Consider the following 22,516-nt stretch of genomic DNA (forward strand, 5'->3'; position numbering starts at 1 on the left):
TGGGCAATTTTTACCCCATTTTTTAGGTTTTTCGTCTAAGATTTGTTGGTATTTTTGCCCTTTCCCCCATAATTTCTGACATTACTGTAATCATTTCTTCGTAGTTAGAAATTAGTAATCTAAATCTAAATTGTTAATGAAAATCCATTGCCTTTATACACACGAAAAAAATGTTAAATAGCCAAACTCTATCTCAGAGCATCATAAACTGCTTTAATTTTAAGTAATACTCTAAGATGTACACTGTAGGTGTCACAGTTGGATTAGTGGAGGCAACTCTAAATATATTGTCAATGCATGTCACCTGCAGTCTCTGTGTTCCCCCTCTTAACATGGGATCATTACACCGTTGATGGCCATTGTCCCGGCTGCTGAACCTCGTCTGGGTAAATAATTTGCACCAGTAAAGGGTAAACAATTTTCCCTTTTTAGCCCGACTTTGACTAGCATGCGTGTATCTGGCCAGCTATAAATCAAAAGGCGGCCAGTGTAATTAAGTGTACACTACATTAGTCAGGCTAATTAATTTCAGGGGCCATCCATCCATTAACCAGCGGGCCAGCACTGATTGGGCCTCTGTTCCTGGAAACCCCTGACACTGGGGACTGTGACCCTCCTTGGCTGCCCTCAACTTCCCTCATACACTCATGCATTTACACCCAGAGTCACAGATGTACACACACCAGCCCTCATGTACTTAATCAGTTTTTGACTGAAAATGAGAAGCTTTTTACAATACATTTGACAGTTTATAAGTCAGAATTCATCAGGAAAGTATTTCAATATTCTTCCTGTTCTCTATAATTTATTGTCGAATGATTAGCAAGGCTTAAATATCAAGAGAGGGCACACTGAAGGTTGTGATGCACGGATTTAGCTGTCGAACATCGGTATTGAAGGGCATTAGCCTTGTTAACAGCATTGGCTCCTTTCACCAAAGGCAGTGGACAATGTTCACATGTTGTATTGCATCAAAACATCTGTGTCTAAAAACAAAAGTAAAAGAAAAGTTTGGTATTACAGCATCTCTCCAAAAGATCAGCAGCAAAGGTTCAAAGGTTTTATTGGTCATATGCACAGCAGATACAGCGTATATGTTGGCAATGAAAACCTTATATCCCATGCTCCTCCAACAACTCAACATACATGGTGCAAATAAGATAAATAAAAGAGTGCAAACATTAGACAAGAAAATATATACAATAACAACAATAAGGATGTAAAGATGTAAAGTATATACATATGTAGAATAAATAGAAGTTTTTAAATATACTGTACAGTAATTTAAATAATTTACACTGTAGTATGAGGTATAGACAGATGCATCTGTTACGTATAAAACAACGATACATTGAATAAACTTGAACAGAAGTGAAAGATTTCTGTTTTGAATCACTTTTGTTTTTACATTTATACACATTTCGATTTTCTTGTGGTATTTAAAAAGTTCTTATTTTTTATTGTTTTATTGTATTATTATTCAGTTAGTTTGTTAAGAGATGCACTTCGCTCTGAATACAAACGTCTGTTTTTACATAAAGTAAGTTCAAACACAACACAAAAACTGTAAAAAGTAAAATGATATATATATATATATTTAAAAGCATCTCTTTTTGAGTTGTGTATTGTATCAAAAAAGCCTTTTGAAGCATTTTATTATTTTTTTAATTCAAGCAAATGTGTACAATTCAATTTGTGCTCATTCAAAGAGAGTGTTATTTCATGCTGAAAATCCCAAATAAAAACAAAATAAACATTTGTTTCCATAGCATGAAATGTAAATAAAAGAAACCACAAAAACATACACACTGGGCATTAGTTATTTTAAAACTCAGCATCAGTGTTGGCCCAGAATTGCCCCTTGTGTAAGACTGTTTTATTATGTGCAAGTCAAATGTAATGACAAATCCTTCCATGGTTTGTTTTAGCTTACTCAACCAATATACTTTTCTATGACAGCCCAGCTAACAGGCAGTCAACCCCACCCATTTACTACACACCTTGCAAATTAAATCAGACTTATTAACACCTATACTATTTGTCCCCCGCCTGTTTATAGCCACACAGGTGACGCCTGTAATGGAGATGTTTCCTTACTATACAATAGAGGCATATTATCTGGCTAGAAGAGTCCAATCTATCACAATGAGGGCCCATTATATCACAGATAACCCATCTGGATATAGAGGGAGACTATTCCCTGCAGACAACAGCGCCTGTTCTCTCCTCGGCTCTGTGTTTGCCTCCATGCTAATGAACGCTGGAGGAAAAAGAGTTGAGCTATGAGGGCGTCACTTGAGCAATGCAGCTTTGATGGGAGTGCTGTCCATATCATTAAAATGCTGGCAAATGAAGAACAAGCAAAGGCTTCTGTTGGTGCTGCTCATTAACAACAGGCCGTTTGAGCCCGGCGCCAGCCATGCTACTGCCATTGTGTACTTGGAGGGTTGGGGGGGGGGTGGTGGGGGGGCACTGTGACTGGCAGCTGGGAACACCATGCCAACGGTGGGATGGCGTGACAAACCAAGCCAAGGATGAGCGCAGAGCCTGGCACTGTCAGGGCCCAGGAGGGCGCGTCGCCTTGAAGGCCCCTGGGGTTGGCCCCGGTCAGAGATGTTACCCGAATTGGCCCTCAAACTCTCAGCGCCGCTGTCTGCTGTCGCTGCTTCTCTCAGAAACTAAGGGAGTGATTGACAGAAACAACTTGATATATCAAAGAAAGTTGGTTAGCTATGCATTGAATTCACATTAATGCTTAAAGTGAGGGGTTTGAGTCCTCGATATTTTAAGATCCGAGTTTCATTATTGAGGAATAAGGGGTCTGTTTTTTTTTATATAAAATAAGTTACATCAACTGATTGTGTTGGCTGACCCAAGACAAAAACTAACATGTAATGCTAAATTAAGACTTTTCACTGAAGAGTCAAATTTTCAGTGACTTTAAAATCATCGTGTTCAAGACTGATTAGAAAATGCTGCCTTTAATAAGGATAGCTGTCTTTTGTTTTCCAAAACTTTCAAATTTCTCAGAAACTTCCAATAAAAAAGTATGTGTTCTGTAACGTGTTAAAACCTCTTTAGCTATTTCTTCTGTATCCATACATGTCTCCTAGGACTGTAAAGCTCTATGGGCCTGTATTGAATGAAACCTCACCTGATTTTTATTTCCAATTCATCTTTTACTTTTTCTGGATAAATCGATGAACTGTCTGATCTTTAAAATGTCCATGACAAACACAAAAGCCTATTATTTTGTCCCCAAAATATTCATTATTCAGAAGAGGAAAGCCGTTGTTGTTTATTAGTTTTGATTTAGAAAGTGTAACAAATTGCTTATCAAAACAGTTGCAGAATAAGTTTCTGTTGAGCTAAAATCATTTTTAAATTGTCTATAAAAAATCTGAAAAATACAACCACTGAAAAGATGTTGAGTTTCTTTCAAGATACTAATATTTGGTTTTGTAAAGTATATTATGTGCAGTTTATGATTAATGATGTGTAATGTACTCTTTAATGCTGCAAAATGATGCATCCTTGAATGTCCCTGAGCCATGTATCAGTGTAAGATACCATAAAGTGTTTTAATCATATAACAAAGTGTTTTATGTGACACAATTTTTATATATTTACAGATCAGGAAACGGAGATACATCTCTTTGCATTTCAAAGGAACCGTATTCCACGTCTATATAGTCCCGATTGTGCAAACAATGTAAATATTCAATATGTAATTAGTAAATAGTCTGATCAGTCTTTGAATTCAAGTGGACTCAATAATCAATCTATGTCTTTTTTATTTAATCCTCCCCCCGATGTAATTTGTCTATAGATCATGAATAATCTACTTTCCGCTCGTCTCAGTATTTCTTATCTGTGTTTTATTGATGGTTTGTCTCGCTGTTGGTCACTATGGACCCCTGCCTTTGAAATCACTGGCAGGAACCGCAGCGGCTAACAGTGATGCTATTATTGAGTCCAGATGAAATGTGGCATAAACTGTGAAGGATAGGCATCTCTTTGTGCCTGGTACACAGTGTCCATCGGTATGATGTCAGTCTATTTTTGACTAATGCAGTCCTTAGCCTTTGTAGAACACAGCACAATAATTGTTTTTTGTTTCTCTATTTGAAGGATGGAGCGGTTCCCAGGATAACACATGTTGTCTCTGGGGGGCTGTATGCAAACATGCACTCAGACCGTCTCCATTGCTTTTTCCAGCATTTTAATCATTATCGTTTGCTCTAGTGCGTATGCAAATCAGCAGTCTGTGTGAGAACGGAGGTCGCTGCACATGGCTGAATTCAAAGCCTCCTCAACAAGTTGGTCACAGTCACGGTTATTCAAAGTATTCAAATCAGGCAATACCTCCGTTTATGGTGTTCGTATGTTGGCTCATTCCATTGCGGGACAGCGGCAAACGCCAACGGTGCATTCACGTTTATCCGATTCGTCCCATTTCACGAGTCGGAAGTTGCTATTCTGACTTCTGTTTGTTCACAAGCTTTTAATTGTTGGACACAAAAGGGAAGCTAAGATGTGTTGTATTGCTCATAGAGTTCAAAACAAGAGCTGTCTCCACGTTGTTGAATTTTGCCAATTTTTCTGAAAGCACAAATGCCCCACCTTGCAATGTAATATCCTTGTGATTTGGATCCACTCAAAAATATCATTGGATCTTTCTTGGTTCACGCTACACCTAGCCAGTGGTGTAGCTAGTTTTTATTAGTTGCGTTTTTCTACTGACGGACATATAAAGCAGAAACACTGTATCAGAAAATATTGAGAAAAAAAACCCGATAATAAAATGTTTTGCTGTTATCAAGGAAGCCGGTAGAGGTGCTAGGATTATTAAAACCACTCAGCATACAGGTTTCCCAGTGTGAATCTCTACTGTCAGCAGCAGAGTGATGTTCCTACAGAATGGCTCTTTGTAACAGAGCTGTAAACCCACTGTTGGCACCATGGGCTTTTAAACAACTCTGCCCTCTGACATTAAAAGTGGCTGGGCTCCATTCACATCCACGCTCAAATATCCCATCATATTTAAGAGGGCCCATTAAGGGCCACATTGAGAATTCATGGGCCTTTCTCTCACTCCCCCTTGTGTGATTTATCTGTGACGGCCATATTGCCAGGCCCTTTCAGAAGGAGTGGCTACACTTTTTGTCTTAGAGGAGGCCCAAAACAATGCATTTCAGGCCCATTTCTCCGACAGGGCCTCCTCTTTCAGGGGGCAGAGAGAGCCGGGGCCGGCCTAACATCTGTTTGTGTCCAGAGCCAGGCGGGACCGGAGCACAGCGTGCCTCGGTGGCCCCCTTCTCCTCTCCCTAGGGGTCTTTGTTCCCGATTTCATGCTATCAGAGCGGCAGCATGTTTTCCTGCGCAGAGCTGTCAGGGGCATAAAAGGCCCTGAGTGGGGTCACATCAAGAGGGATGGGCATGAAAAATTGGTAAAATGTATCACAAAGCCCACCCACTAAATGGTTGCCTAGCACCCTGTGGTGGGTTGTCAAAAAAAAACCCTCCCCCTGTACCTTCCTCTTTCCCCTTCCCTTGGCTGAATTACACCTCTCTCTCTCACCCTGGCGGACAAGCACATCATTTAGATGAAATGGGGCAAACAAATTAAGGGGTGGCGCTTCAAATGAATCAACGTTCTTTGTGTGAGGAGGGGTTTGTGCCTCGCCAGGGTCTTCTCCTCCCAGCGCGCCCGGGAAACAAGATGGAGGTCACCTGCCTGCCTGAAAAAGTCATCAACAACTATTGAAGCTCAGCTGTTGCTCCAAAAGAGAAAAGAAATATTAAGGGATACTGAGGGGTGTGTATCCAGTGGTATTTCACGGATTGATCCATGATTTTGGATTTAGTAAGTGCTCTAGAGGTCAGGATCTACTCGTCTACTAGTCTACTGTGAGCTGAGAAAAGCAATGTGGCAGAGTATTTGTCTCTGTGTGTATACCATTTTGAGGGTTTCTAAATTGAAAAGGTATTTAAAAGATGCAAAAGTTTAATAAACTACGATTGCAATTACAAAACAAAAGCAAACACAGGAGAACGTTAAAATGTCATCAATACTTTTTTCTACTCAAGCTTTCTTTTTTGATTACATTTTTTTGGGGCAATTTCTAAATAAGTTGTGCACTAAACATAGAAAACTGATATTTTTAGTGATTGTTCAACAGATCACACAAAGATGCTTGACACAGCTGTGACATGTTGTGTGTGATTACCGTCCATCAGTAGCATTATCCTGCTAACTTTGAGGAGATTGTGATCAATTCTGAATCCTAATAGATAAGAATATCGACTCTGACATGAATCCATTTTGTTGTCCACCCAAAGTATAACACTTTTCTAGAAATGTCCCAGTGTTCATTTATTGGATCTTGGTCACTGAGTTGCATTTTTGTAGTCCTGTTGATAGTGCTAACCAAGCTCCAGCACTCTTTAAAGGGTACGGAATTAGACTTTCATTAATTGTTAGGTCCTGGTCTCTGTCGAATTCCAGAGTAATGAACTCGACAGACCCTGCGTTCCTATTGGACCATTACTAATCACCAATCACTGATTGGGTCTTCAATATTCCGTAATTGACTCAGCAACGACAAATTACCTCACTGTCTGTTTCCTTTAATTGATTCCCAGCTACAGCGACGGTGGAATAGGTAAATTAAATGAGTGCAATGTTTCCAGGTGCTTAGTAAGTGTTTATACTGTATCAATAGCTCTTCCGTGGGCCACATTTAAATGTTCCTCAATGATTGCTTCATGGCAGGATGGGAAATTGTTTCCTCATTTACACGATAAGTGCGTTTTAAGCGTATGAGGCGTCAAAGTGCGTTTTAAGCGTATGAGGCGTCAGGGTTAGGGTTATTTTAGCATTATAGCTATAGCTCTTTTATTGGTCATGTTTAAACGTTATACAAGGATTGTTTCATGGTTGAATATGAATTGATGTCCTCATTAACACAGGTCAGGGGCAAGGTTACAGTTAGTAAATGTTAATACTTTAACAATGGCTCTTTTGTTGGCCTGGTTTTAATGTAAAACAATGATTGTTTCACTTTGGATATGAATTTGTTTGCTCATCAACACCATACATTTTAGTTATAGGGCATTTAGATAAGATAAGATGTACTTTGATCCCAAATTGGGATTTTCTTAGTTGCATCAGTATTAAAAAAAACAAGGCATTGCACAGAAGTAGAAATAAAAGAGTAGAAATGAAAAATTCTAAATTTTAAAACATTTAAAAAAGCATTGAGAGTAGAAAATATACAATTTGACCGTAAAGGTGAAAAATCAACTATGTGACCAATAAAATAAAAGACTATTGTAGAGAATGTACAGTATAGACAAAATAAAGCAGGATATTATTGACATTAAGTTTGTAAGGAATGGAATATTAAATTAAGTTGAAGTCCAGTTAACAAAAGCTATGGAGCAGTGAGTTCTCTCAGCCAGAGGTGATTTGTTGTACAGGGTTAGGGTTAGTAAATGTTTCTACTGTTTCGGTGGCTCTTCCATTGGCTATGTTTAAAAACGCTACAATGATTGCTTCACAGTTGTATGTATGTTTGTTTCCTCATTAACAAAATCAATGTGTTTTTAAGTCTGAGGCATTACAGACAAATATGAATGGCTGTGGCACTTCTGGTTTTCAGCCACCTTTTTGAAAACAAAACAACTGCTGCTAAAAAAATCAAATGAATAACACATTAAGTTGGCTATTGAGCAATTTAAGCATGCATGGCCTTATTGAGAGGTTAAGAGGAGCCGCTATGTTAAACAGTCTTGCGGACATCTGCTGCGGTTGGTTTCAAACTGCTGACTAAAAGTGGCAGGGGAGGTTTCTCAGATTAAATCTCTCATTAGGTTTTCTTTGTACAGGTGGCAGTAATGTGTCAAGAGCCCGGCCTGAGACAATGTCCTCCTCTTAGTGGGACTAATACGCCTCAGAAGACCCACCCTCCTTTTACTGCCACTACTTTAACACAGAGACACGGTCACAATGAAGCATCTGGTGGCCTTTTCCTGTGTAGAAGGCTTTTTTCCATAGCCATTGTGTCTGCTGGTGTGCATGTGTTAAAGAAAGAGATCAGCAGGCTTAGTGCTTTCCTGTGGATCCACTTCTCTTGAAGTTTTCTGCCTGTTAGTTTGAATCTTTCCGTACAATTTAAGAGATGATTTTAGAACATTTGCTCTCCAGCTCTCAATAGGAGTTTGGGTGGGTGGGCAAGGACGTGCTTGTGCATCTGTGTCTGTGTGTGTGCAACCCCCCAGTAGTGGGAGGTCACCAGGGTCAAAGTGATGAATTTTTATAGGCCTGTTCCCTGTGTTTCAGCCCTGTCCCTTTCTCTGCGCGCTGCACTGCCTCTCAAAGACAACCATGCAGGGCAATTTGTCCTGCGGGGCCCTGCAGAATGGGCCAGCAAAGAAGTTAAATACCAGGGGGGAACACACACACACTCACACAAAACATACACATACATTCAGTTTCTCTCTCACACGCACACACACCCCTTCGTCCTGTTGTCCTGAATGATTTGTGGCCTGTCCATTATCCATTCCGAGGGGACAAATGATTTTGGACGGTTTCTGAAGGTAAAGCCAGAATGGCAGCTCGCCATTGTTTTTAGAGAAGTTTCCCAGATGTTATAATGCACAAGATAAATAGGGCACATTATCGCTACCTTGCACGCCCTCTTACCTCTCCAAGCTCGGCCGTTGGCGAGGGCGTGGCGAGTTGGGAGACCTCCTACGACGCACACACTGCCATCAAACTTCCACGAGTTCATGGGAAGGGGTGAGGGTTTGTGATTGAGCCGCTCGCTGGTAGGGGGGACACAGGCCAGGTTTACTAGGGTCAACTGTTGACCAGCAGGTCACACGCAGGCTAACTTTGCTGGGTGATAATGTTGAATTATCCATGTTGAATCCCCACCCTGCTGTGTGATGAATCCACAATGTTTGGAAGCATTAAATTAGCCTCCACGGGGAGAGAGGAGTGGATACTCTGGCTTGTGTCCAGTCAGATCGGGCGGGGAGGGTCACAGCTGATTTACTGGCTCTCCTGCGTAATAGTTGGCATGAAGGCAGGAGGCCGAATTTGTTGTCGTCTTCCCCGGGTGCCCCCTTCTTCCCGGCTCGGGAAGATGTCGCTGTGGGACGGGCGTGATGAACGGTGGCGAACGGAAGAAAAGTGATCGGGGTGCTAAGCAATTCGCGGTGAACCTGCCAGCCCTCGTTGGCACACCTTAACTCAGCTGGCAGAGAAAATAATGGCGCGTTCTGACAATGCCACTGCCCCCGCTGACACAAAGGGGAGCCCCCGTCCCCTGCCTCTGGTAATGAAGAATGAATAGTTAGCTCATTGTCCACCCATCGTCTGTCTCCCTCTGCACACTCTCCACTACTCTCTTCACCTAATTGAGATTTAATCACGGAGATCTAAATGCACTCAATGGATTATTATATCGGTGGAATGACAGTTTAGTGTGAATCATTGCATGGGATTGGGGTGAGGGAGGGAGGAACATAAATCCCCCCCGGAGTCCGGAGGAGTTGTCCATTGGCTGGCACCCTGTTATCCTGCATATTTCTGCAACTTGTTCAGACTTATAGAAATATAAATTCACTTTTATTCTAATAAGTCAACCCTGCCACTAACACAGGCGTAACTCCGACCCAAAGTCATCTGAATTTAAAGGCTTCATTTTATAGGGTTTTGAATTCATAAATCTAAATGTAAGAACTAAGTTGTAATCATGAACTAAAATAATTGTTCAAAAGTCTTACAATGCCTCTCTTACTAAATGATTTGATAGGGGTAGGGATTATTTTCTAATTAAAGGTAACATCATTTGAAGATTTCCTCTCGAAATCTGCATTATGCAGATTATGATAGCGGAACCAAACCACTCGTATTTCTTTTACAGCCGGGATGTTCCTCTCTAGTTTTAAAATGATTTTCAACATTTTATTTTGATCGTTAAACTTTTTAACTTTTGGGCAAAATTGATCCAAACCCTCAGTAAATGAGTTACTGTGGGAGCCCTGGTCATACTGAAAATAAAATGTATATTCAACCAAGAAACTCCATCAGAATCCCATATGTTCGTCATGGTTTAAAGGTCTCTATTGTCAGAGTCCCATAGAGCATACGCTAAATAAAATATTATTAAAATATACACAAAAAAAGTTTACTATATAAAATGTTCTAATTCTATACTGCTAAAAAGCTTTGCCTGTGTTTCTAAATCCTGATCTATTATGTTATTCCTCACCGTAGAGCTCCATTGTTGTGCAAAAACTATTTAAAGCACACCAATGAGGCACACTGTTGACCCTGAACGCACACACTGCAGTTTATTTTAACTCAATACCCCCCCATTCACCATCTTGCTGCTGAAAATACTCACTACACGACAAAAAGTGTATAAATCCACATCTGAAAGTAGTTCCCAAATGATGCACTGTTTACTCCTCTTTGAGTAGAGCTTGCAGAAACTATGGTGTCCAACGGTTTAACTGAGTTAGAAAGTCTTCAAATAACACTTTATACTTGTGACCTGTTTCTAAAGGTGTGTATATTCAATATAAACCAATGGGCTTGGGGTGGACCCATTTAGTTTTTTCAGAATCATTTCAAATGGTTTTTCTCTGGGTTCGTCCCATTACTCTGTTGTCCGGCCGTGGAGCTGTGTGTGGGTGTCTTACTGTTTAAGTCGGGCACAGTGGCTCACCTCCATCTGTTGGCAGGACCTGAGACAGAAGGCGTGTGTGTGTGTGTGTGTGTGTGTGTGTGTGTGTGTGTGTGTGTGTGTGTGTGTGTGTGTGTGTGTGTGTGTGTGTGTGTGTGTGTGTGTGTGTGTGTGTGTGTGTGTGTGTGTGTGTGTGTGTGTGTGTGTGTGTGTGTGTGTGTGTGTGTGTTTGGTCTTTGAAGTGGGACAGATTGCTTTAACCTCTCTTCTAAGGAGAGCAGCTGGAATAGAGAGCTCCTTTAAACAGCCGCTTCCTCCTTCGACAGTCATGAGATTATCCTCCATTGATGCACAAAGGCAGCGCCTTCCTCTGCAACCTCTCATCCCAGCCCCCCGGGCCCCTGGCCCTTTGCAAACACTCAGCATTGACCTCTGACCCATAATGCAGGGATGTGATGCCAAGTCACTTTGCTGGATCATCTAAAGAGCGCAGCGGAGTGAAGACATCCTTACTGTCCTCTGGACTACAGCTGCTTTACCTGACAGCTGTCTGTTTGTGTTCCCATCCTCGCTTTGACCGCTGCTTCCCTGTACTAATTGTCATGGATTAAATAAGAAGCCAATTGCAGCTAAATGAATTAAGATAATATCATTTAGCGTGGTCAGTGACAGAGCGTCTTCGTGCTTTGAAGGGACAGTTCTGTGCAGACGAGCACCTGGGCTCTGCTGGCAGCCTCACTGCTTTTCTGTGGTCTAAGTGACAGCATGGGACTCTCATTTTCCCCATCTTGGTGTTTGGTGGGCTGATCTTATGACAGAGGCAGTGGGATGAGCGAGGCTGTGTGTGTTGGATGAGGGGGGATGTTTCTCACAAAGGATGACAGTAAGGGAGCCCTGATCAATCGGGTGCAATCAGCCACCTGCAACTGCCCCGACGCACTCATCGCCCGTTCAATGAGCTGATGAATGGATCAATCAGCCACATGTCAGCATCCAACGCCACGCCACAGGACACCCAGAGCTCCGGCCGCACCAGTGGGCATTTAAATGAAAGAAAACTGCTTTATCCTGTCCGATTAGAGTGCATGTAAAACACTTCCAAAATAAAGCTAATGCTTCGCTCGTGCTCCTGGAAAGAACAAAACGTCTGTGGTTGGAATCATTTGTTTCCCTGAAGTTAAGAAGTTTAATTCACCCTGTAATCCTGAATTGAATTGTTCTTGCAAGAGGCAAGAACAGAGGCAGCATTAGGTTATTGTATTTTCTTCTAATTGAGTCTCCCTTGCTGTGGCACTAGTTGCACAATTATCTCCCTGAGAGTAATGTCTTCTGTGGGTAAAAAACTAACTGACTCTTCTATCTCTTTGTATCCTGGTTCTTATCTAAATGTAGAGGACATATTAAGGTTTAGTGATCACTGTGTTTTGATCCAAGCCCTGTGTACCAGATTATCAAATAGCAATAATGGAGGGGCTATTTTTCACCACCTGATATCGATGCTTATTGTGCCAGGATGCAGCGAGTGCTTCTGGTCAGGGATTTCTGCTTGACTGACTTTTAGATTTGAAAACCCGACAACAGAAGGGGGCTTGCTTGGAAGAGTTTGATGAAACTGAAACATTATAAGTCAATTTGAAACTCTTTCTTTTAATATTTCAAACTCACAGTTTTCACTACCCTGTCTAGAAAGATTGTACTTGATTGTATATACAGACTGAGCTGTTTTTATGAATGTTTTTCATACCTGTTGTGTTATCCCACTGTCTTTGCTTCTTAACGGCTGTTTTTAAATGCCATTTTTGTAATGTGTTTCTGCTGCATTTGCTTTTCGATGCCGTCTATTTTTTTTGTAAAGCACTTTGAATTACCATGTGCTGAAAGGTGCTATCTAAATAAACTTGCCTTGCCATGTTTTTAGAAATAAATATGCTCCTTTTAGAAGTTTTTTTAAAAGAAAAACAAGCTAATTGAAGTTTTATCCCCCCTTATTGAATTTGAATTTGTACTGGTCTCTTTACTTCTCTTTGATAGTAACCTGAATTTCTTTAAGTTGTAGAAAAAAACGAGACATTTGAAGAAGTCACCTAGGGTTTAAGGAAACACATTTACATTTTATTGAACAAACAGCCAATCGATGAGCAGAGAAAACCGTCGACAATGGAACTACCCTTCGCGCATCTGAAAGAAATAGTTTTAAAAAAGATATATCAAAGAAAAAGTACAACACATTACCGCAGTTGGCGTGAATCAGAGATGGCAAAACCCGACTTTCTGTGGTTGTCTTTGCTACAATGACTTTTTGACAGGGAAAGTATCTCTTGCGCTTCTCACTAGCTCCTTCTTTGGCCTATTCATTGCACAAAGCTGCTTAAGCGCACTTAAGCGCATTAGCATTTGGCTGCCAGGGGACCATATTGACCCTGCATTTGGATGGCCTAAATGAGTGAAAGATGGAGCGATTTGTTAGGGCTTTAGAAAGTTGCTTTTGGGGAGGGGGGGAGCTTGAAGAAATGGGGTTGAGGCAGTAGTGGGGAGGTGGAGGGGGGTCTGCAGAGAGTTGTTCCACTTTCTCTCAGGGCATGGTGTTTGTTCTAATCTGGTGTGCCGTTTCTTCGTGGCCGAAGCAGGACTGATTTGTGACATTTCAGTCTAAAGGGCCTTTTTCTGCTCGCTATATTGGCTTGACCCGATTATCTAATCTGTGCTTTGAATTTCAATCAGGTTGCCCAGTCTCTGCCGCACGGTATGGGAACCACTGGCTGAGGGATTACCTCATTCAACTGTCTTCAAACACAGATGGCCGAATGTTTAACTAATTGTTAAAAGAGTCCACAAAGGGGAATTTAACCATGCACACAGTCCATGGGGTCAGTACATAGAGCCAGATAAAGAGAGGGGACAGTGAGGTGGTGGTTTGTAGGACGGCTCTTTAAAAAATCATTCAAATGCGCAGTGTAGTGCAAGGGGCTGGAGACAATGGCTGCTCTCAGAACATTACTGTACAAAGTGTGTGTGATGGTGGGGGGGCTTTAATAAATGTTGCTTCTTATGAGCACGCAACCCAACATGATTTATGCTCTGCATTTCTTTTTGTATCTTTATGATCACTCACTGTGTTCCTCTCCCCCTCCAGAGCCTTTGCTCCACTGCCACTATGCAGACAGTCCGATCTCCTGAAACCAACGAGGTGGACAAGCTAATATTCCAAGAGAGTGACAATGACCGAAAGGTAAGCTGTACTGTATTAATGCTGCCTGTCACAAAATGTTAATAAGCATGTATCCTAACCAAATCAAAATCATTATTGTCATCTGAACACCTTTTTTTGTCAAATTTTAATAGAAACAAATGTGTCTTAAGGCTTAGTCACACAAACATATACATCCTAATAAAAGCAACGCTGGTGAGTGTTAAAGGGAAAAATGTATACCTTTTATTTTGGGTTATCCAATCAGTGTAGATTTTAAAGCAACAGACCAACTCCACTTTCTGTCAGTATATGTATTGCTTCAATGACCTTTATTTACATTTGCTTAAAAATTGCCTAATTTCCCCTTGAAGCGAGCAGGAAACTTGCTCACAATAGTCACTCACATCAGCCCCAATAGCTTTTTCTGTGGACTGTGATTTATCATCAATACATTCAGAAACATCTCACTACAGAGTTATGGTTGGAGAGATTAAGCTGTTTAATCTAGCTAACTAACCGGTGTGTTCACAGGTCCACACAGTATATAAAAGAGAGATATTTGCACCATTGACTCCTATCTAATTTCTACGGAAGAGGAATAGGGCCACATGTGAAATTGTTTTTTGGGATCTGACCGAAGGGGATTTTATTTATAGTTCTGAGATTAAATTCAGACTTCAATATCAGAATTCTAACTTTATCTCAGAACTAAATGTATTCAACTTTGGTCGGATCAGCAAAAAAAATCTTGTGGCACTAATCCTCTTCCTTACAAAAAGAGTAATGTCTTCTCCTATTAAAGAGGAGTGCTCTCAACACAGCTAACACACTAAAATGACCTCCTTTCATTCAATGTTCACTAATGTCTTGTCAACATCGTCCTGTAAGAATTTCATCAAGGTAATCCCCCCCAGTGTGCCAATTGTGGCATTTCCGTTTAAATGAATTGACAGGGTGTAACACTCCTGGTTTGAGGTGGCCTTAATAGGAACATAATTATAATGCATGTTCAAAAGGGAAAATTGCACTTGTGATTAAACCTTCAAGTTGTAATCATTCTCCAGTTCCATACGTGTCATACACCTCAACCTGAGTTATTACAAGTTGTGTTAACATGTGGTGTGGAGTGGTGGCGTGCAGAATGAACCGTGCTGTCTGTGCTCTTCATTAGTGCTCTAATTACAAAGTGCAGTTGACATTAGTTTTGTTATTAATCAGAGCTCTGATTCTCTCCCGCCTCTGATACAGGTTGTTCTTCAACTTGAAAAGAAGCTTTTTAATTATGTCAACCAGGACGTTTTCCGGGAAAACAATGGGACCTCAGTAAGTCACCTCTTTGCTTTGCCGCCCTTTTATATATCCATCTGATCTATTATTTATACACTTCCAATGTTTATTACAAATTAAATTCACTCCATCAACCTGTATAGTCGTTGATTCTTCGCCTTATATAGCTACGCCTGCCATTACCTACATTTCAAATTGATTATCTGCAAAAGGGACTAAAGCTTTGATTCAATGCTGGAGCCCAATTGGGGCCGACCCGTGCTGTAATTTCTCCAAATCCCCCCGGGCTCGAACCAAATCGGGTTTGTGCATTATCCGTGCTATAATCAATAACCTGAATAATTTGAATATCTACATTTGTCTGTTGTGGTATTGATTGTTCTGCTACTGTTCTAAATTCATGTCACTGAAAGCCTAACATACTACCTCCTATTAATGAGGAGAAATGTAATCTCTGTTTAACAGTACATGGCCATGGTAAATGTGAGTTCTTGGTGGTGAAGGTGGATGATAGAGATTGTTTTATAACGTCTGTTACTGCACTGACAAGACTTACTGACTTCTTTAACTTGATTTAGTTTTTTTTAACAATGAAAATCTACGTTTTTTAATTGGGAATTGGACATTAGGGTTAGGGTTAGGGTTAGGGCTAGGCCTTGTGCAAGCTGGGTTCATGTAGGGTCGCTTCTCAGGCCCAACCAAAGCTCTTAAAAACAAGTTACACAATTTATTTTGAGGGTATTTGATAATATGAAGAATAAAATAAGCTCTTGTGTAAAGAAGTCACGGTGGCAGCTGCTGACCTCAGTCTTGATTATGCTGCAGTTGAAGCCCTCACATCACTTTACAACACACACTCCCTCTGTCCCCACTGTGGGGCCTAATGTCTTTGGAATAACTGTTAAATGAGAGTGTAGATGAGGTGAGTGTTAAATGTGTACAGGAGGGAAACCCCAGCACACACTTCCACTTTTATACGGCTGTTTATTACATTTGGCAGTTCAAAGTTGGACCTTGTAAAAAAAAACTTGAAGGACACACACACGCACGCACGCACGCACACACACACACACACGAACGCACGCACACGCACGCACGCACGCACGCACACGCACGCACGCACGCACGCACGCACGCACGCACGCACGCACGCACACACACACACACACACACACACACACACACACACACACACTTATACATCAGCAGAATGGAGTGTGAAGCCACTTGTCTGGAAGCCTAGTGTAGCGCATATTAATATTATTGGCCACATACTACAACTTAGTAAAAGTAAAAATGGAGTTGTTGGCGATGTTACCGCTTCATAACATTTTATTTCCAAGGGAAATATAAATTGGACGAGCATTACCAATAAACTTTATTTCTATAGCACCTTTAAAACATTCGCTGTTGACATTTGTTAAATTGAAGTGTAAGAACAGTGGTAACTGTAACTAACTGTAAAATGGTCATCCCTGGACTTAACAACTATGTAATATACTTTACTTGAGTATTTCCATTTGACCTTAATATATCCTATTCCACTACATTTAAGACGTTTCTTGTCCTTAAACTCCACCTCATTTATTTAACACTATAGATACGGCTTACTGTTTTCCTATGAAAACACCATATGCTGATATGATGTGACGCAGTGCTGTATCTCTCTGTAACTCTCAGCTAATTTACAAAGTATCACACATTGGACCCACATAAAAAAATGACTTTACTTAAAGGAAAAAACATCCTATACTATTTCTATAATGATATATTACTATGAAAAAGTACTTTTACTAATAAAACTTTGATTGCATTTAGCGGAGAATACTTCTGTGACCTCTTGAATTCAAGAATGCTACCTATGGAGTATTTTCAGACATTTTATCAAGAAGGGATCTGAGTACTTCTTCCACCTTTTTGTAAGATAATGGTGGTTTATTGTATATGACTCATTTTTAAAGTATGCCTCCAACATTTGTATAAATGATTGCTTTTGCATGCCCCTGAATGAGACTAGCTCACTGTGTCTTTTTATCTGAAAAGAAACACTAACTGACTGAAAGCTGGGTAAAAAAGCTCATTTCAGCCACTGTGTTCATAAAATCTGGTTAATATGGATTTAAATTGTCTTAACTGTGGTATAATATTACATTTGCAGTGTTCTGTATCAAGTTTTTCCAGAACTGAATGGAATGTAGCCCAAGTTGACCTAGTGATATCCGAGGGAGAAATACATCTTTAAATGTGTTTCCTAAAATCTATGTTGTTATTCTTCTTAAATATAATCATTTAAACAGGTCCCTTGTGATAGAGGCAGTTCACCGAAACAGCAGGAAGTCACATCATTGAGCTATTAAACCAAAGATGGGATTTGAAAGAGGCAGATATTGTCCCCACACATTGTAGCTCACTGAGTGTTTTCACAGGCTCGATACTGATTCATTAAAATGCTCCTTTTCAGTAGTGCTCTGCTTTGTGCTCGTGTACTTAATGTCACCCTGCATTCGTAAAACAGTCCTAAAACTTAAAAATGACCTTTTCCCCTTTGGTCTTCTTTTACATTGAAGTTTTCTGCATGTTCAAATTAACTTTTTCTAGAACTGCACTGAAATGACCCAACGTTGCCCTACTAATTGAAATCCTGGTTATTCACAACCGAGAAGTATTCTGTGAACATGTGTCCTAATGTCAATGTTGTCATGTGGTTATTTCTTTTTAATATAAGCGTTGAAACAGGCGTCTTGTGATTGAAGGAAGTGACATTTTTTAGCGATTAAACCAACGATGGGATTTAAAACAGACAGATATTGACCTTACATTATACTGTACGGCAGAGAATCATTGAATGTGATGAGCAGCAATGTGTAGGAAGTGTGTAACAGTAGCTGCAGGAGGCTGAGGAACCACTACACACTGCTCCCACCCTCCTCCTCCCCACCAAGCCTGACAAGATGGATGACATAATGGGGGCATCAGAGATAATCTGATGGTCATGGTCTAGTTAAACACACCATGTTATGATCCTTATAAAACAAACTACCTTTCCAAAAGGATAAATGTCCCTCCTCACACTCCTCCACTGGGGAAGGGGGGGAGAAAAAAAATCCATTGCATCCTTCATCAACTGCAAGACTTGTACCGGCTTGACAGAAATTTAATTCGAGGCAGCTCTTGAAAATAATTATTGTATTTTGAGAGGAGTAATCATTGGCCGGGACATGATTGAATGTGTCCATGCCTATTGACTTTTGCGATGATTAATAGGTTTGTTTAGTCGATATTCCCATCGAAATTGTATAATTAATTATCCCCGGCGCTGTCAGGGCGGGACGATGGAAAGCCCTGATGAGTATTTGGGAAGATTAAATTTTCCGGGTGCTCGTGGCGTCAAGGGGCACCGCGGGGCCTTGCTCCGTTGGAGAGATGGGAGGAGCGTGGTGTGTGTGTGTGTTCTGTGCTGTTCATCTGCACAGTTTTCTTCCCTCTCCTGGAGCACACACCGCGTGCCCCCCCCCCTTTCCTCCGTCCACATTGATTTTGTTTCAGTATCTCTTTATTGTAACTTTATCAGTGTGGTGTCGGCAGATGGGGGCGCCTGGAGAGGAGGGGTGCGTTTGTGTACTGGCTGTAGGAAGTGATGAACCTTTCTGTCTGGCCTGCCTCTCCTTGTCATGCGGGCGGTGTAGTCCTCAGCATTACTCAAGGGCCACGAGACGTTTTCAACATGAGGGGACATAAAAGAATAAAGAACAAATGCCGCTCCGGCTTAAAGTTTGTTTCCATTTTTTACCTGTCAAAGCTCTTAAGGGGTGATACAGAAGCCATGCTAAATGAAATCCGACCTTATAGGATTCATATAAACCCCCTTATGGGGACCTTGTTGTCTCATGTTTTTGTTTGTTTTTAGACTTTTTGAACGTTTTTATTTTCGATTCATTGAACAAACATATTCACACTTTAGTCAATAGTTTTTTTCCATTTATATTTAGCTGAACCTATAGAGCCAGTACATACATGACAGAAAATAACACTAAAGTAAATAAAGTCAAAAAATATCCCCAAAAAATAGACTGAAATGAAATGACTGAATAAAATAAATAAATACTTTTAAAAAAGGGGTGATCCTTGTGTGTGTGTGTGTGTGTGTGTGTGTGTGTGTGTGTGTGTGTGTGTGTGTGTGTGTGTGTGTGTGTGTGTGTGTGTGTGTGTGTGTGTGTGTGTGTGTGTGTGTGTGTGTGTGTGTGTGTGTGTGTGTGTGTGTGTGTGTGTGTGTGTGTGTGAATGTGTGGGTGTGTGTGTGTGGGTGTCGGTGTGTGTGTCTGTGGTCCTCTGCCTTTTCAACAACTTGATCAGGAGAAAGCTCGTCCAATTTTGAATGATTTGGGAAAGTATTGACTGCTTTCTTAGCCCTATCAGAATAGATAGCATACCATAATTACAGCTATATGACTACATTCAACCTGAGTTGTCTAAATATCATCGTGATTTGCGGAAGAAGTCAAAAGTGATCCCTAATTGTTAAATTCACTGTCTTTTTTTCTGACATTTTTGCCTTTTTTTCCAACATCCTTCCTCTTTACACAGATCATTAACATGGGAAGGAGTGTTCAGAATCACAGGAGTGCTATTTAGTCTGGATTGGTCCATCTCAACACCAATCGGCCACCCCCACCTCACCAGTGACAGTTTATCGCTTTTCCGCACAAAATAATAATGAACATCCCATAAAAAAAAGAAAAATATGGCCCCTGCAATGAAAGCCAAGTGCAAGGTGTAAAAATCAAATTAAATGACCTTTCACCCCAACATTTATTGATGGCTTTTAATGGCAGCAGGTGTTGTCACAGGGGACATTTGACAACGCGTAAATCAAAGCACAATTACAGGTGGTGGCACCATGAGAGGGACAGTTGGGGGCCAAAGACCTCGTATTCCCTTTTTTTCTACTTCCTGCCTCCTAACTATCACTGCCACTCTGATTTAGGAGCGCGCTGTTCGTCCAAGCAAAGACAGAAATGTGCGCCCATGACAGGGAAGTTTTTACCCAGACACTTCTTCATCTTTTTCCCTCCGTGATATTGCCTGAGCCGCATCACCACCAACTCCCAAGGTCATTTCTGGTTGACAAACTACTCCTGGCTTTATAATGTCATGAAGCCTTGAACCAATATTAGCTGGGGTTTTTTTCTAAACCACTGACCTGGCAGAGCAGCGGAGCATTATGCTTAATTGACACTGGGATGAAATGTGGTGTGAAGTTTGTCGCTGCAGGGCTTTTCATTCACCTGAATGAATTACTCAACATTCACTTAAGGTAGATACACACAACCATATGTTGCTCATCCCCTGCTTAAACCATCACACACACACACACACACACACACACACACACACACACACACACACACACACACACACACACACACACACACACACACACACACACACACACACACACAATAACATGAGGTGCTTAGCTTCAAACAAACACAATCAGGTGCGAACATGTGTAAAATAGTCAATTATTGATTGATGTATTGCTAAATATACTCCGAAATATGGTGACCAGCAGGGGGAAAACGTGCTTGATTGTCCCAAAACAATTTCATTAGGAGAAACGCTATGCAGCTTAAAATACGGTTCAAGTATAAAAACACAAATGTGCCAAAACACATGACGAAACATCTTCACCAACTTGAGCGCTGCATAATTGAAACAAGGCAAGAAGCTCAACACAGAAACTAAAAAGTGACGCACACAGCTGGGACCGGAGCGCTTGTTGAACTTGACGTTTTTGAAGTTGTCCAGATGTCACTGTTTGCAGAGTTAATCTGTTTCATTACGTGTAAATGTTTTGACAGTTTATTTCAAATGACTAGGTTAGCTACCTTAGCTAGCTAGCTTACAGCAGATCTGCAATAATATTGGAAGGACTCATCTGATCACATTTTTACAGTTTCATTTTAATGTCTAACAGGGATAGTTGGCCATCTGTTGGAGAAGATTTTTCTTCATTTGCATGATTTTGGCACATTTGTGTTTTTATATTTGCATTGTTTTTGAAAGCAGATCGCCTGTGTTTTGGGACGTTGTCGTGCGTTGGTCGACCACCGTACTTAAACAAACTTGTATAGAGTTCTATACAATAAGACTCATTTTTGCATCCAGTGGGGTTGCCACCCATTGGCCAGTAAAAAGAATGCAAGTTTAAGCCAATTGCGCATTATATTTTCAGAATTCAGTTAATCAATGAATTATCGGATGTTTATTCTGCTTAACTCTCAATGATCTTTATTGCTTTTGGCCTCATAAATCCAACATCAGTCAGACTGTAACACACACACACACACACACACACACACACACACACACACACACACACACACACACAACGGTATCAGTGTGTGGATGGTGAGACGGGGTGTACAGCGGAGCGTGGGGTTGCATCCCCTGCTCAGCCATCCCTCATCCACAGTGTGTGAGTCTCTCCTGTGACCCCGGCACTGTGAGTTTGATGAATGCAGCACATCTGCCCTCCTGAACCTCTGAGACTCCGTCTGGGAGGCCCCGCCGCCTGCAAGTAATGGCCACTGTTCTACACCACTGGCACATAATCACACATACACACAAACACGCCGAGCATAGCCATGGCACATACTTGCTTTTTTCTTTTAAACACGTGTGCTCAACAGTGCCTTGAAGAGCGGCAACACACACACGGTGATACATGCACAACATAAATATGTCATCGTAGATGGAAGACTGTAGTTACCTTCTGCTGATATAATCATATCCCATGTCTTCACTTTGTGAGGACGTCCTTCCAAATGTTACCCATGTGTGATGCGTCATCCCCGCTGATATTTCATCATGTAGCCATCATCATATCCCTGCATGTAATACACCAATGTAATGTCATTAACGTCAAGCTTCCTATAGAGCCGCTGTCAGACTCACACGGCCCGGGATGAGCTCTTCATCAGGCCATAATTGTAGCCCGGTGTTTGAAACATGTACAATAGCCCAATTTACCACCAAACAAACATATCTCCACGTCTTCCTGTCTGAAAGGAAGGGGCGGGGCTAACGCGGGATCCTCCGGGGGTTGCCGGGAAACGTCGCTGTCAGTCTCTCAGGGAGGCAGTCATGCAGGTGCCCGAGCTACCTGTTCATCTCCCAGATAATTAATGTGTACAAGGAGCCGCTAATTGCACTTTTCACTAATGATTTATGGCTTTTGTGAAAGGGGGGACATTGGGAGACATGTGTGCGTACACTCTAGTGAGTGAGTACAGCTGGGTGAGGAGACATGATTGATGAAGAGTGTGTGGATGCA

General features: G+C 41.2%; 1 protein-coding gene across 2 annotated transcripts in view; it reads left to right on the forward strand.

Moving 5' to 3' along the window:
* LOC134858611 (inositol polyphosphate-5-phosphatase A) overlaps window positions 1–22,516 on the forward strand; it is a 162,642-nt gene that overhangs the window by 121,432 nt on the left and 18,694 nt on the right. For both annotated transcript variants that reach the window (XM_063874588.1, XM_063874589.1), the window contains exons 10-11: window positions 13,837–13,932; window positions 15,142–15,216. In XM_063874588.1, coding sequence (XP_063730658.1) covers window positions 13,837–13,932; window positions 15,142–15,216 — 171 coding nt within the window. The remainder of the gene's footprint in view (window positions 1–13,836; window positions 13,933–15,141; window positions 15,217–22,516) is intronic.

The sequence above is a fragment of the Eleginops maclovinus genome, chromosome 22 (assembly GCF_036324505.1).
Source record: "Eleginops maclovinus isolate JMC-PN-2008 ecotype Puerto Natales chromosome 22, JC_Emac_rtc_rv5, whole genome shotgun sequence".
In the NCBI taxonomy this organism is placed as follows: domain Eukaryota; kingdom Metazoa; phylum Chordata; class Actinopteri; order Perciformes; family Eleginopidae; genus Eleginops; species Eleginops maclovinus.